Genomic DNA, 15,534 nt, shown 5'->3' with positions numbered 1-15,534 from the left:
AAAGCTCTGGTTTGCACAGTAAATGCCATGTGGGTGAAATTTTATGAATGATACTCTGATGTCCCATTCTTCTGAAGGCAGCACAGAGCTGCACCACCAGAAACTGACAGAAACACTGAAGAGAAGAAGAGCTATGATTAATGTAGTTACAGTTCTATCCATGTTTTAATACTGCAGAGCTCAGTTTTTTTTTTTGCAAATAGATCAAAGTTTAAACTGGCATTGCTGTACATCTTTTATCTGTCATTTTGTGGAATGTTTAACAACTAGAAAATGACAAAGAACAAGAATATTTTTTCCACTCTGATTGGCTGCTGCTGGCCTACAAATTTTAAGTTGAATGTTCATTAAATTTTTCATAGACGCCTGTGAAAATTATTTCTATTCCCATGGCTTTTTTGTTCTCTGGGAAATTATCTTGATGATAAATACAGAAACAAGCATAAAAATCAAAACATCTACAATTGTGATAGTAATATTAATAATAAAATAATAGTCAGTGCAAAGTAGCCTACAAATTCTTTGTTGGGGGGCGGTGAGGGACCTGGATAAAGGCTGGGGGGCGCTGGCCCAAAAAGGTTGAGAAACTGATTTAGTTGGTAATGTTGCATGTTCTAAATTACTTGCTAAAACATTGACTGAAAGGACTCTTATTTAATGTTGAGGGATTTTTGCCTGTAAGGCAAACCTTTAGGCCACAGACATTTTACATTTTGTTTTGAGTTGAAATGTACTGAAGTCTTATTTAAGTTTGAGTGTTTAGCTTGTTAATTGTATTGTTAGAAGCAATTGTTTGCACTATTCAAAGACACTTTTTATTAAACTGTGGCAATAGCAACGCTATAGTTAATTTCTATCATAACTATAAGTTTTAGGCTCAGGATTTTTTTTTACTTTAAGCCCTGCTTTATGACTCCACAACTGCAGAGTAAGAGACAACAACGAGCTAGCCATACAGTAAAGTGAAGTGGAGCGATATATTTATAGTTTTCTCCTCTTACCACAGCAATCACTTATTAATAATCGCAAAATAAACATTAAGCCTAAAACCATACCACTGCAACAAAATGAATGTTCTGCTCTTTGTGTGGGAAATATTTCAGTGTTTTTTAGGGGCGTTGTCAGTTGCTATTAGTGATGGGTCCGGCAACACCGATGCGTCGGCGCATGTGTCAAGGCCATAGACCAAAACCCGTGTCGGTGCGCGTATTGGTTTCAGCAAGTCACGTGACCGATACAGGAACTGTATCGAAATGACGCGCCAAACTGTGTTTATAAGGAAGCGAATCTGTCAAAAGCATTTGCCAAATGAATTCTTGATCTTTTACAGCGTCAACTATGGAGCAGCCTCAAAGGAAAGGTTTGCGCAGTGCGGGACCATTTTGATCTTATATTGGAAAATAAATGTGTTTTCATTTTTGTTGTTTCATCCGGTTCTTGTCAGTTTCTACTTGATCTATAAGAATCCAAATTAAGCTGAAATTGACTCTTAGTTTACTTTAATGTTATGTTCTGCAGGTTAAGTGTCGCATATGTTTGACTAAACCGTCTTATTTAAATAAATCTACCTTGTCAATGTTGAGGCAGTATGAGGCCAGTCATGAGAATGAAGTCCCAGATACACCTAGATAAACTCAGATATTCTACAAATTACTCAGTTGCTTTTTATAAATTATTTCATATACAGTGATCCCACGCTATAATGCGGTTCACCTTTCACGGTATCGCTGCTTCGCAGATTTTTTTGTGTTGTATTTTTTCACAGTGTTCTGCATCCTGATTGACCGTATGATTGGTAAAAAACAGTCTCCGCGCTTCTTCTCTACCTGAGTGCCAATAACGGTACGGTATTTAATACAGATTGGCCATTCAGCAGATGGAAACTGAAACTTTGAATGCCAACTGGAAAAAAAAACTGTGGACAGAGGCAGCGCAAAACCCGACCGGAGGCTCGCATGACGAGATCCATCGCTCTGCCGTAGATACAGTTGTGAATCTCGCGGGGCAGGTTGGAGGAGACGCTGTAAAGACATGACTCTGGATCACATTAAGGCCCGATTGATGAACATGCACATCCGCTGATCTGAAAACAGGTTTTGTTCTTTGGTTTCAATGTAGAGTATTTATTTATGCTGTGTAATAACTGTAAAAACTAAAGGTAACTACTTCATGGATTTCGCCTATCATGGGTTATTTTCGGAACGTAACTCCCAAGAAAAACAAAGATTCGCTGTAAATGTAGTGTTTACTTCATTTTTTTTCTGCAGCAGAAGTTTTGTCAAAAAACCGTAAAAGGCTAAATTTCAAAATGTTGTAAAAACTTTTTCTTTTTTTTTTTTTAAATAAAAATCTGTGGGGGGAAAAAACAGTCCACAAGCATCCTCTTTCTAAACACATTTACTAAAATGTTCACTTTATGGTACATGTGTACATGGTACATTTTTTATTGACTGAATATCAAATATATTTCAAATTTAACTGAAGATATGACATAATACAATATATAATATTCAATAAAATACGAAGACTTAAATTTTATTGTATAGACTATATCATCAAATCACTACGTTGCCTGTAGGAATTTTTAATGTCCAGCAGATGTCAGTATTGAGTGACACACACCGAATCGACAGTTTTGCTATGTGTTGAAACGATACATGACGCCTCATCTACCCATCACTAGTTGCTATGGCAACGAGTTCGTGCAGCCTGGCCAATTCAGAGAGCAAGAAAGACGTGGTTTTGAGTTGTACTTTTCCCTTTGCTGTGGAGCATAACACGAAATTAATTATACCTAAATTTCCAAGTTTCATTGTTAACGGAATTATTCTACCGCGGCAGTGCGGCCATGCATGGTATGTAAAAGAATTGTCTTTTTGACCTCCAGCATTTTCTGTATGCACAAAATAAGAAATTTCCTTATGTAAATAACATGCAGGTGGTCTACATTTGTATATATGATTATGATTAAGTCAGTGCCTCACCAGCTTTGCACCTCACTGATATATATGTATTAAAGAAGCTGCCTAACTGCGCTGCTGGGAACTGTTTGTATGCCGCACCCACTGGTTCAGTGTGTCCCACACTGTGTCTTTTAGGAATAAACTGGTGCAGATCCTGAGTCCAGTGCGACGTCGTTTACCCTTTTAACAACTGTTACACAGAGGACCTTCTTCCAGTCTCTCACAGAGTCATTAATATGTTCATTGGCAAACTGGAGGCAGGCCTGGATGGGAGCCTTCTTGAGCAAAGGACCCTTGCATGCACTGCAGGCTGTGGTCTTTGCCAGTGGTTTTTTTGGAGGCTGTGGTCCCAGCTGCCTTGAGATCATTAACCAGCTCCTCCTGAATGGCTGATCTTTCAACTTTCTCAAGATCAATAAGATTCCATGAGGCGACATCTTGCATGAGGCTCCAGGCCTAGGTTAATTAACAGTAATGTACTTCTTACACTTCCAAATAATTGCACCAACAGTTGTCACCTTCTCATCCAGCTTCTTACTTATGGCTTAGTAACCCATTCCAGTCTTGTGTAGGTCAACAATTTTGTCCCTGACATCTTTAGACAGCTCTTTAGTCTTGCCCATGGTGGAGATGTTGGCATGTCACTGAGTCTGTTGGCAGGTGACCTTTTATGCAGGTGACAATTAGGAACAGGTGCCTCTAATCCAGATAACGACTTCACTGAGATTAGGGTGTGTCAGTGGTCTGTGGCAACCAATGTTAGTCATTGTTGTTAGGGGATGAAATACCTATTTCACTCAATGAAATGCAAATTATTTTTTATTTAAATATCATTTAATTTTCTAGAGTGTCTTCTTGATATCCCATCTCTCACTTTTAAAATAAAACTACCATAAAAATCATAGACTGTTTAATTATTTGTCAGAGAACAAACTTTCAAAATCAGTGACGTGCAGTCAGGGGAGGCAGGTGAGGCAGAGCCTCACCTGTCATCATGGAAAAATAGTATATAATAATAATAAAATCATTTATAAAGATATTTTTACCTTGTGGTTTGAACAATAAAGTACCTATTTTCTATTTCATTTAACCAAATCTGATTTTTTTTCCTTCAAAATCACTGAATTTTCGCATTTTCGCATTCAAATGCTCAGAAGCGAAGCCGGTGAGGCAGCAGTGAGCTGAGCCTCACCTGGGATTGCGCAACCTCTCACTAACTGCACCGGTTGCTTTTCTATGAGAGCATGCTCCTCCTGTCTGTACGCCACCAATAAAATGGTTAAAAACATTTAACGTATGAACTGATTTTCCATAATTTAGCTTATGTCTTTAATGTACTGTTTTTATTGTCACTAACTGTGTGTAACGTGTTTCGTGTGCTGAGGAGCGATCAGAAACGGCAGAGAACAGATTCGAGGTGAGGCAGGCAGTTCTCGTGCCTCATCGCTGGGGGCGCTCATGATCCCATACATTGTGACTCCACAACTGCAGAGTAAGAGACAGTAACAGAGCTAGCCATACAGTAGCTGTGCTGATAGAGAGAGCAAGAAAGACGTGGTTTTGAGTTGTACTTTAACGGTTTCTCCCTTTGCTGTTAAGCACAGCACGAAATTAATAATATCTACATGTCTAAGTTTTATTGAGATAACGGAATTATTCTGCGGCGGCGGCGCGGCTGAGCATCACATGTTAAAGAATAGTCTTTTTGCCCTCCAGCATTGTACGCATGCGCGAAATTTCCTTATGTAAACAATAACATACAGGGGGTCTAGATTTGTAAATAATTAAGTTGGTGCCTCTCCAGCTATGAACTTCACCTCTGACCCGAGCTCAGAGGATGAAACAGACCACCCACAGAAGGGAATTTATATATATATATATATATATATATATATATATATATATATATATATATATATATATATATATACATATTTGATATCAGTAAGGGCACCTTAAAATATATTCTAAATTCTAAAACTGACAGGCAACCAATGCAGAGACAAACAGGAAGACAGGAAGCTGTCTTCCTGTTTGTAAACAGCATTCTAGCAGCTTTTCTGAAGTAGCTGTAATGGAGCCAATATTACTTTAGGAAGACCAAAAGGCATAACATAACAATAACCTATTCTACTAAGCTTGACATAAAGTCTCTCCATTTGACTGTGAGAGAAATGGTGGCTGTGGAAGATCTCCAAACCTGGGGCATGAGAGTGGAGGCTATCAGGGCTAAACACACAACAGGAGTTCACATGCAGGTGAAGTGCCTCCATCCCCTGCGTTATCGAACACTGCATACTCTTAAGCTACTGTGCAAATTAGCTCTAGATATCACTATCTACTGCACTGCTTTATCTTTTCTTCTATGTGTTATGCAAAGAGAGAAATGAGAAACACTGATAGAAAAATGCTTCATTTTCAGTTCAGTTTAGAGAAATAGTAAGAACATTGAGAGGAGGAAAATAAGGATTCACTCATGGTACAGTAAGTTGGAGCCCATAAACACTCATCAACTTTACAACCTATTAATTAGAAGGCTATCAACACAAAGCTGTTGGAATTTATTGTATGAGGTGGAGAAAACATGTGCCAAGCTGTTCTCCACCTCTGAATGCAGCCAGCCATGCTGCTTACTGGAGGGTTTTATGGGTTTTATTTGTCCTTGTGTTCCCTTGTACATCTGTGAAATATGCTCATTGGAATGGGGATAAAAGAAAGAAGTAACAGTACAGAAAAATATCTCTTCCACATATAGCAGTATGGACTATGTAGAAAAAGATTGCTGGTTAATTTTTGAATCTGCATGAAAACACATTACAACTGAACTGCTACTGCTAGATAAAAGCAGCCTCCATCTGCAGACAGTCTTCAGCTTCTGCCCCCATATTTACAACTGAGCTGCCAGGAGAATATGCCACAGGAGAGCTCCCACTAATGTCAAAGCCAACACATAAGCATGTTCAGCAAACTCTGTAACAGAGGCTGCACTTTGAGGTAACAGAAGAATATCTGCAGTTATATCTGCAATTTTCTCTGTTTCAAGTTTGCTTTAATCTTCAGCAGGAGCAATGAAAACAACATGAACAGAAATGAGTTTAAAACTTTTGCCATGTTTTTGCTAAGTACTTGCTTGCAGAATGCATGTAATTCTTTAAAATTATCTTATTGGTTCTCAGCAAGGGTTTGCATAAATTCATTACATTTACTCATTATCTTCTCAATCATTGAATGACAGTACACAGTAATCTCAGCCATCCCTGTCTACTCTGTGGGTATATCCGACATCTTACACCCACTATGTTCACACATACTGCTTGTGCAGTTTACTTATATAGTTTCACATCTGCAATAAAAAGAAATATTTAATTTCCTTGCTTATCATCAATACTTTCTCACTGACAGTCATTTAAAGGGGCAGTGTTATATATTTTCCAGGGTTAGGGTTAGGTTCCTCTTATTTCCGACACTCCACCTTCAGGAAACAAATCACAATGTTCCTTCATAAAAAAATTAAAAAAGGTTTCAACAACCGTCCGCCGAAAAAGAAGTTGGAAGAAGAAGCCAAGAAAAGCAAAATTCCAACAAGGGGCCGCCAAATCCCGCCGCCACCAAGCCGAAAAAGCAAAAGGGGGGAAGTGCAAGGAAAAGCCGAACCAAGAAGGGGAAAGGGTGCCAAAGAAAATAAAAGAATTCCCAAAACTGCAAGAAAAAAACAAAACAAAAACCCAAAAAAAATTTTGAAGAAGGAAAAAAAACAAAAAAAAAAGCAAAAGCTAAGAAAAAGTCAATTTTACATAATACTGCCTGCATGAGGCAAGTTCTGGATTCTTAACCGTTTTAAGAATCAACTAAATGATTTTTAAAGACATCAAATGAAACTTTCAACACACCTAACCAAAATACCAATGAAAGAACTCTGATACAGTGCTAAGTCTGTATCAGACTTAGCACTGTTTGCACTTTGATGTTTGCATCAAAGTGCAAACCATTCTGAGTGATGCATCAACAAACAGCTGCTTCTTTAACTTATCATTTCTGTTTCTAATCTGACTAATTTATTTATTAAAAAACTGTACTCAATATTTAATTTAGAAATTGAAGTAAGACTTTAAGGTCTTTTTAAGCCTGGTCTTAAATTTCACTCTTAGAACTTGCTCTGCCAGCTGTTTCTTTGGTCCATTCTTATTCAGGAAGGAATGCGCATCATCAAGAAACCTCAGGCAGAGAGTGCAAGTTGAATGTAAACATCTCTACAATAAAGTTTCAGATCAAGTTTGAATTCAAAGCAACACTCCACGTAAAAAGAGTAACACTCTTTTTTTTAAAGATCAAACTCAAACAACTCAGTGTTTCACCAAGTCTTTTGCGAGGAAACATCTCACCAGCTTCTTAACATAGCACAATTGACTCTAACAGACATTAAAAAGTATGGTTCCAGGAGCTGGGACAACACTTACGTAAGGACATAGTTGACGCTGACGATGCAGTGAGGTCGGGATGAGCGGCTGTTGTGCACAATAGTTGCATAACTCTGAACCCAGACCCAACCACCTTGTTTGGCCAAGAAACGGTAGTATCTTGTTGTGACTTGACCTTTCACCAATACTACAAGGAGAAGGAAAGGAGTCAGCCATGTGGTGAAGATCAACACACACAATAAAAGTACATTAGATCTGATGGGTATTTATGGCGAAGACTATCAAAGATAACATAGATGAGCTATAAAACTAGTACTACAGTATTAACTTGCTCTCTGCATCTCAACTGGCTGGAGATGTTTAAAAATGACACACAAACATATACACAAAGTCATGACACTCATAATCAGTTGGTGCAGTGCCGCAGCAACTACTTCTAGTAACAAACAGCAATTAAATGAAAAATTGTATATATTTCTTAATGTCCTTGTATAATAAAAAGTAATGTAATATCCAACAGCATTTTAAAGCTGTAAATGATTTTGTTCTCTACAGAAGAAGAAATTGAATAAAATCCTAACTTACACAAATTATGTGCATAGCGCAGGTGGAAAGAGTCACAGATGTGGACATGATGATAGAGAGTCTTCTCTATGAGATCCTGAGGCTCATAGCCTGTTAGCTCTGCAACTCTGAAGAAGACAACACAAGAATGATTTCATTACATGGAATGACCCACATTAAAGGGAGCTGTTACTTCTTCTGAAAAGACAAACCATTTAGCTCTGATAATACACGGTAAAACATTTGAGCCACTTTTAGTTGTGTGTACCATCTTCAACTCTTTAAGTCAAATAAATTTAGCGAGTTTTAGATTTTGAACCTAAATGTATGAGTCTGAAGAATAAAGGGTAAACGAAGTTGTGTTAACTTTTTATTAATTTTGTCAAACCTCCAAGTGTTGAATAGACTAGAGTTTTTAGGTTAGCACTTAAAAAAATGAAAGACGAAAAAGATGGGAGTGAGAACTATTTCCCAGTGTGCTTAGTGGCATGTTTTTTGTATCTTGTGTGCCTCCGTGATTGAGATGGAAGTGTGCTACATTGATCTGGCTTTTGTGTGTTATTAAGGCAAATGTTTACTTTAATGCCACTGACAGTTTCCAAAGCTTAAGGATAATGTCCTGTTAACACTGAATGTTTTTGAGCTTAATTCATTGTGATGTTTAATAAAATTCATGAAATTTTGTTCATGCAATTTGAAACAAGAATTTGAATTATTCTAAAGTAAAATAAGTAGTTATTTTAACTTGATATTGTGAGTGAACATAATAGAGAAATATATGCTTTTCAGGTGAGGGCAGTTTTTTCTTGCATATTGTGAAATAATTATTTGGTTTAATTTGCAGCATTAAGTTAAAACTCACAATTCAAGATTAGTGAATTTAAAAACCAATGTTTAGACAACTTGCCTCTTGTTAAACCAACTTCATGAACTTTAATTTCTGAGTTAAAACCGATGCAATTTTCTTGTTGACTTAAATTGCATTTTCAAGGCAGTAGGTGGACCTTCATTTTCTAGTTAAACCACCTTCAAACTTTTTACATTGCAGTTTTATGTCCTCATGTGTCTAAGTTCAGCACATCAACAAGTTATATAATAATTACTAATTACTAAAGTATTAATAATTATAATAATATTATACTTTAGTCACAATAATTGACATTAATATGTATCCAAGTGTGTACAGGCAGATTGTCTTCACCATAGAAGAAAGAGCACACCGTGAGTCAAGGAAGATTAGTTTCATGTCCAGGCTGGCTCTGAACATGAACATGTTGCAGTGCAGTTTGATTTCTGTTACAGCACTGGGTGGTAACGAGTGACCAACGGCCACCAGACCGATGTTCTGATAGCAGCCGTCAAATGGAGACATGTCCAGGCTGTACTGACGGATCTTCAGGTAGCCACTGCAGTGGATCACCTGGACCAGAGGAGTCACACACAAAATCATACATCAGGCACTTTAATTCAGAAGAATAAGAAAAAAAGAGCATGCTTGTGGTATTTATAAATATTCCAGTTAATTTATTTATATCGACCATTAATAAAATGGCATCTTAGAGTTAATCCTTGTTGATCAATAGCAACAATGATGACACTTTTGTCAATATCTATAGTTAGACGTGAAGTTAGACTCAAACACAGCAGCACTTGTTTCTTTTATGCAGGAAGTACAAAACTATACCAAATCCACCTACATAATAACTAAACCAAAAGTATTAACAATACATTTAGGTTGTTAATGATAATTAAATTATTGACAATGGCTTTCATTTATGGCACAGTGCCATTATAAAGAGTAGATTGTAAGTGTGCTGTACTAATATTTAAACATAACTGAAATCTAATTAGTGATGTCCCAATCTGATAACGTCATCAAAAATTGGCCTGATCACGTGGTTTCAGAATCCGGTGTTAATCCCAATCAGGGATCGGATACATATTCATTTTAGGCACACATGGAATAATACTAAATTTAATTTTATTTCTATTTTTCTGATGTTTGTTGTGAAGCACTTTGGTCACCTGAGGCTGTTTCAAAAGTGCTATATAAATAAACGTTGACTTGAATAACAGTCAGTATATACAGTTACGTGATACAGAGTCAGACTGTCTCGAAACAACATGTGCCTGGCAATTTGCAGTAGTGACGGCCGTAAAGCGAAGCAGAACATAGCATCAGCTTGAAGCAAAGCACTGCTGCAAATTGCCAGCAATTTGCAGCAGTGCAAATTGCACTGTTGCTGTATCAGATCCTTTTAGCAACTTTTTTCAAAAGAGTGCTTTCTCTGGTTTATTTTAGACTTTGGCAACTAAATTAAAAAAAAGGCCTTGATAGTACTGTTAGAATGATTATGTGTTATCACTCTTACATTACTATTTTGTTTTTCATTTAAAGGTTTTAGCTCCCTTAGAGATAGGGTGAGAAGCTCGGTCATCCGGGAGGGACTCAGAGTAGAGCCGCTGCTCCTCCACATCGAGAGGAGCCAGTTGAGGTGGCTTGGGCATCTGGTTAGGATGCCTCCTGGACGCCTCCCTGGTGAGGTGTTCCGGGCACGTCCCACTGGGGGGAGGCCCCGGGGAAGACCCAGGACACGTTGGAGGGACTATGTTTCTCTGCTGGCCTGGGAACGCCTTGGGATTCCCCCGGCAGAGCTGGAAGAAGTGGCCGGGGAGAGGGAAGTCTTGGCCTCCCTTCTGAAGCTGCTGCCCCCGTGACCCGATCCCGGATAGGTGGCAGAAAATGGATGGATGGATGGATGGATGGATGGATGGATGGATGGATGGATATTAGCTTACTGTGTGCAAACCAACACTATGTTGAAACTTGTGACCCACACTTACAGAATATCTCTGTAGCATGATTATCTCCAACAACAGAATGTTCCCCCGTCCTGGTGGGAAATCGCCCTCATGAGAAAGGACTAGATGACCCATGTGCAGAGACAAAACTTGCTTTTCCTTTGTATCTCTCCCTTCCCTGCTAATAAAAGACAAGCTCTAACTGAAGGTTTTCAGAACACATGGTGAGCAGCTTGTAGAAGTAGTTTGCTGTGTCTTCTTTTGCAAAAGCTTCGTTGAAAACTGACTAATGTTGTCTGTGGTTCTTTTGTATGTAGGTTAAGAAAATACCTATCAAGTACTGCACTTAGAACGAGAGTTGAGAGTGGCAGTGAGCCCCTCACACTTACAGAGAACTTGATGCAGCAGTGCAGAGAGGAGACCCACTCATTCCGCTTTGCAGTGGAATCATACATGCAAACGGTACTGGTGATCCTGTTCTAAATTAAATACAATGTAAATATAGTTCTTCATTTTGTCAAATGTTAATTTTAACCAAAACTGCTGCACCAAAACAAAATATCTGCTCTTGACTTACACAGCCTCAGTGTTCTGTTAAATGATAAATAAAGTAGATCCTTTGTCTTTTTCTTTGCTCTTTATTTTTTAAATGTATTTTAGAAATATTGGGCCTTGGGCTTCAGGATTTAGCCCAATACTCAAAATAAAATGACTCAGAGGCAAAAAAAAAAATGATGGGGACGTTAGGTTTATAAAGTATTATAAAGTGTTGACATGCTTTATAATGAAGTATGTCAAAACTAAATTTCCTTGGCAGAGCGATCGTCACTAAAGTATTTTTTTACTACAATAAACTAGACATTGTACTAATTCTTGTGTAATTGTTCTTGTTCTTGTGCTATATAAATAAAGGGATTTTTAGGAAAATTTTTAAGTTTATGCTTAAAAATTAAACCATGTTCAGACTGCAAATGAAAAAGATAGATAAGCTTGTACAAATAAAGGGTTTGTGGGCTTTTTATCATTAGTGTTCCAGCATCTATTAAATAATTGTGGCGCACAGTAGGAAAATGTCAGGAAGGCCTTGCAAGCTCATCACCAATAAGATAATCAAACTACCAGTGGAATAAAAGGAGTTATAAAAAGGGTTTGGTTGCTGAAATGCCAATAAAGATTTTTCTATTGATTATTGAGAAGGCTATAAATAACACCCATCATGACATTTTTAAAATAAAATGTAACTATTAAAACACATAAATTAGTTTTTCAAAGTTGACACTGCTTCAGTATTGTTTCATCATGTCTTGAGAGATGTCTGTTTCATTTCCTGCAAGAAATAAATTTTCATCTCACAACAATTTGAAATCTAAATGAAGATGGTATAACAAATTTTAAGTTTCAATATATTGCTTTTTTTATTTTTCATATTCTCTTGGGAGCCTAATATACATCCCTTTGTCTTACTCCAGGTGTCCTCATCCTGTAGGTTGTGGGGTACATAAAAGAACAAAGAACCAAGCAGCGTTATGAGTGGTTCAGCAGTGTGACTGTTGTACCTTGTAGCCTCCACAGGTGAGACCAGCATTTCTTTTAGCCAGGACACATTTCATTCTTAGGAAGAAGGAGTGCTCCATCTCATACTCTGCAAAGACGTATAAACTGTGAAGTTATTCATGTTGTGCAGTAAGTTCATGACTCACATTTTGCAAAACTGCAGGGTTGCATGAGAGATTACCTTGTATAAAATGGGAATGGTAAGGTTGGTGGACTGTGAGGACCGCTGTCATTTCATCATGGTCTGATGGATGAATGTATTCATAAATGCTGTTTCCTGTCAACTCTACCTGTTGAAGGGAACATTCAGCTCTGACCTGGGATGTGAAAGGACCATTGGGTAACAGAACAGACTTTTAAAAACTAACCTGTGATAGACCCAAGTGCACTGACGCTGTCTCTGAGATATACATTATTTTTCCATCTGGAGCAACCACAAAAATGAATCCATCTAATGTCTGGAAGAAAAAAAAAGACTACTATCAGACCAAGACTAATATTTTTTTTTTCCTGAAAAAAAGTCAAGTGCCTTTTTATCAATAAAATATCACATTTATTATTAAAATTTCATAGCAGGTGTCACAATAGAAAGACTTACAACAGTACAGCTGTCAAAAGAATAAGGCATCAAACACTGAAACAGTGGGAAACACTTTATTTGAAGGGGGTTGAATAAGACTGACATGACACTTTCATAAACATGACATATCACATGTCATGAACATGAATAAGCCTTCATGAATATTTGACTGTTATCATAAAGCGTCATTCGGTAAATTATGACACTTTTAATACAAAGTTGACATTATTCAAAATGTCTTTGTTATGACAACTTGACATTAACCAGGAAATCATTACTGTTTAAACTTTACCTTTAATAACATAAAGTTACCTAATTTTTAAAGTACAATCAGTAATACTTTTATAACAAATTTATATCAGTAATGATTTCTTGGTTAATGTCAAGTTGTCATAACAAAGACATTTTGAATAATGTCAACTTTGCATTAAAAGTGTCATAATTTACCGAATGACGCTTTACGACAACAGTCATAAATATTCATGAAGGCTAATTCATGTTTATGACAGGTGTTATGTCATGTTAATGACAGTGTCATGACAGTCTTATTCACCCCCCTTCAAATAAAGTGTTACCAAACAGTGCAAGGTGGTCTCAACTAAAAGTGATGGAATAATTTTTAGAAAATTTTGTTCAACCAAAGGGGTTTTAATTTCCATTAGCATTGTAAGATAGTTTTCTGCCTATTATTATTATTATTATTATTATTATTATTATTATTATTACTGCTTTTGAATTGTATGCCAATAATCAAAACAGAATAGATTGCTCACTGACTTTACTTGGTAGAAAATAAGAAATAATTAATACTGTCTGACAGAAAAGCATTTCAGTAACAGCTTAGCTTGCAACTTCAGCTTTTTAAGTCTGACATTAACACTACATTTTTAGATCATGGGTTAGATCAATTTACATTTTTTTAGACGTTCAAGAAATCCTGTCTAAAAAGTGGTTGTTAAATGTCCAGTATTAATCAGACTGAGAGTCCTGTTGTTAGCTGATCATTTTTGAGTTCTTCCCAGTAAAAATCAATAGGCCCTTGGCTCCAAATATTGTTGATGAATCTAATTTCTTTCACATATTTTGGTAACACTCATAATGTTTTTCTTTTTTTCGATTTATTTTTTTGTTGTGACGTGTGTTTAACTGTTAATAGAAAAACTGTACTGTCTCTTGAAAATGAGGTTTTTAATTTCAATATTTTGTCAAAAAAAGGTTAAACATGCATTTTATTAAAATAAAGTTAACTGTAAGAAATATCAGCTTCTCAGATTTACTTTTTTTCAGAGCTAGAGTCAGCCTGATGAGTAAAGTTTTATTTTCACTGCCTGTCTGCAGATTTTTATGCAGGTTTATACTGCATACATTTAAATTCTCAAGTTAAAATTGGTCAGTGAGAAGTACTGACATTGTATTATTGCCATGCACATAGTATTTCAGTCAGTCTTATTTGCAGATTATTTGGAATTATTGTTAAAATAATGTAAGTTATATGACGAACGATTGTTCCCTTAACCTGGAAATTTGTTATTGCAATATCATTTCAAACTGATTAATTTATGTCATGTTTCTGATGTGATTATTTTTGTATTAAGGCAGAGGTTGTACAGTTGGTGACTTTCAGAGTTATTCCATGTCAGTGTTAGTTACATGCCAAAATAGTTAATAGAAAATAGTTTGTCATGAAAATCCATTGCACCATTCTTAATAACTATTTGTTTAGCAAACTGCCTGTTTGCATAACTATCAGTGTACTCACTTCACCTTACTCAGAGGTCCTCTCCTTCTAGCAGTGAAGTTTGTTTTAATGTTTAAGGTGAGAATGTATTATTGACACATCGTTCAAATCAGTACCAGACAATCTTTATTTTTAGTTTCTCCTTTTTGTTAGCCTGCAGCCCTGCAGATGTATTCCATTGTGTTGCTGCTGTTGTGAGGGGGGTGCAGGACATGCATGATGTGTCCGTGACCAGGAATGTGTTCAACTCATTTCACTCTCAAAGCAAGGAGAATGAAAGGAGCAGGAGGCAAATGGTGACAGCTACCAAGCCCCCCTCCATACACACAGTCCATCCAGCTTGGCTTAACAACATCAACAATAATAATAATAATAATAATAATAATAATAATAATAATATTCTTTCAATGTACTACAAGTGAAGCCTTCAGGCAGTACCTGTAAAAGATGGGAGCCTAATTCCAGGCTGACACCATCCAGAGAGCTGCGGCTCACATGACCCCAGGACTCCCCAAGGCCTGCAGGAAGATAGTTAACATACAAGAATAGTTACTAAAACACACAAGAGAGAAATCTCTATGAGTGGACAAAAAGAAGGTGTCTTCTTTGTCTTTTTGAAAACAAATAAGACACTGATAGTTTCTGCAGCAACTATCAGAAATTAAACTGTATGTTATGGTGGCAAAATAAATAGTTAAATGGGACCTACAGTTCTGTGAGTCGCTGATGTGTTGTTATAAAGAAAATGCTTTACAAATACTGTATAATCTTCCGGAACTGCAGCACTGCAAACCCATGTGAAATTTACAGTGAAGTCAAGAAAGCCTGCAGGAGTAAAGTCAGCCTGATTGTCTTTCAACTAGCTTTGTCTTTATATATGTATGAATAATCAGCAGAGTAAACACGCAACAATTA

General features: G+C 36.8%; 1 protein-coding gene and 1 long non-coding RNA gene across 3 annotated transcripts in view; one reads left to right on the top strand and one right to left on the bottom strand.

Moving 5' to 3' along the window:
- The window catches only part of LOC103155371 (SIM bHLH transcription factor 1), a 36,377-nt gene that overhangs the window by 17,523 nt on the left and 3,320 nt on the right, over positions 1–15,534 (bottom strand). For both annotated transcript variants that reach the window (XM_016663513.1, XM_016663514.1), the window contains 7 exons: positions 15,058–15,137; positions 12,670–12,759; positions 12,483–12,591; positions 12,304–12,389; positions 9,166–9,365; positions 7,967–8,073; positions 7,421–7,568 (listed from right to left, as the gene is read on the bottom strand). In XM_016663513.1, the coding sequence (XP_016518999.1) occupies positions 7,421–7,568; positions 7,967–8,073; positions 9,166–9,365; positions 12,304–12,389; positions 12,483–12,591; positions 12,670–12,759; positions 15,058–15,137 (820 nt within the window). The remainder of the gene's footprint in view (positions 1–7,420; positions 7,569–7,966; positions 8,074–9,165; positions 9,366–12,303; positions 12,390–12,482; positions 12,592–12,669; positions 12,760–15,057; positions 15,138–15,534) is intronic.
- On the top strand, positions 588–6,298 carry LOC107833670 (uncharacterized). Its single transcript, XR_001659439.1, has 3 exons — positions 588–738; positions 3,418–3,423; positions 6,286–6,298. It is a non-coding gene; the product is annotated as an uncharacterized LOC107833670 (long non-coding RNA).

This window comes from Poecilia formosa, unplaced genomic scaffold (genome assembly GCF_000485575.1).
Source record: "Poecilia formosa unplaced genomic scaffold, Poecilia_formosa-5.1.2 Scaffold425, whole genome shotgun sequence".
NCBI lineage: Eukaryota > Metazoa > Chordata > Actinopteri > Cyprinodontiformes > Poeciliidae > Poecilia > Poecilia formosa.
Note: the sequence above shows the minus strand (reverse complement) of the source record. Positions and strands in the feature narration are given on the sequence as shown.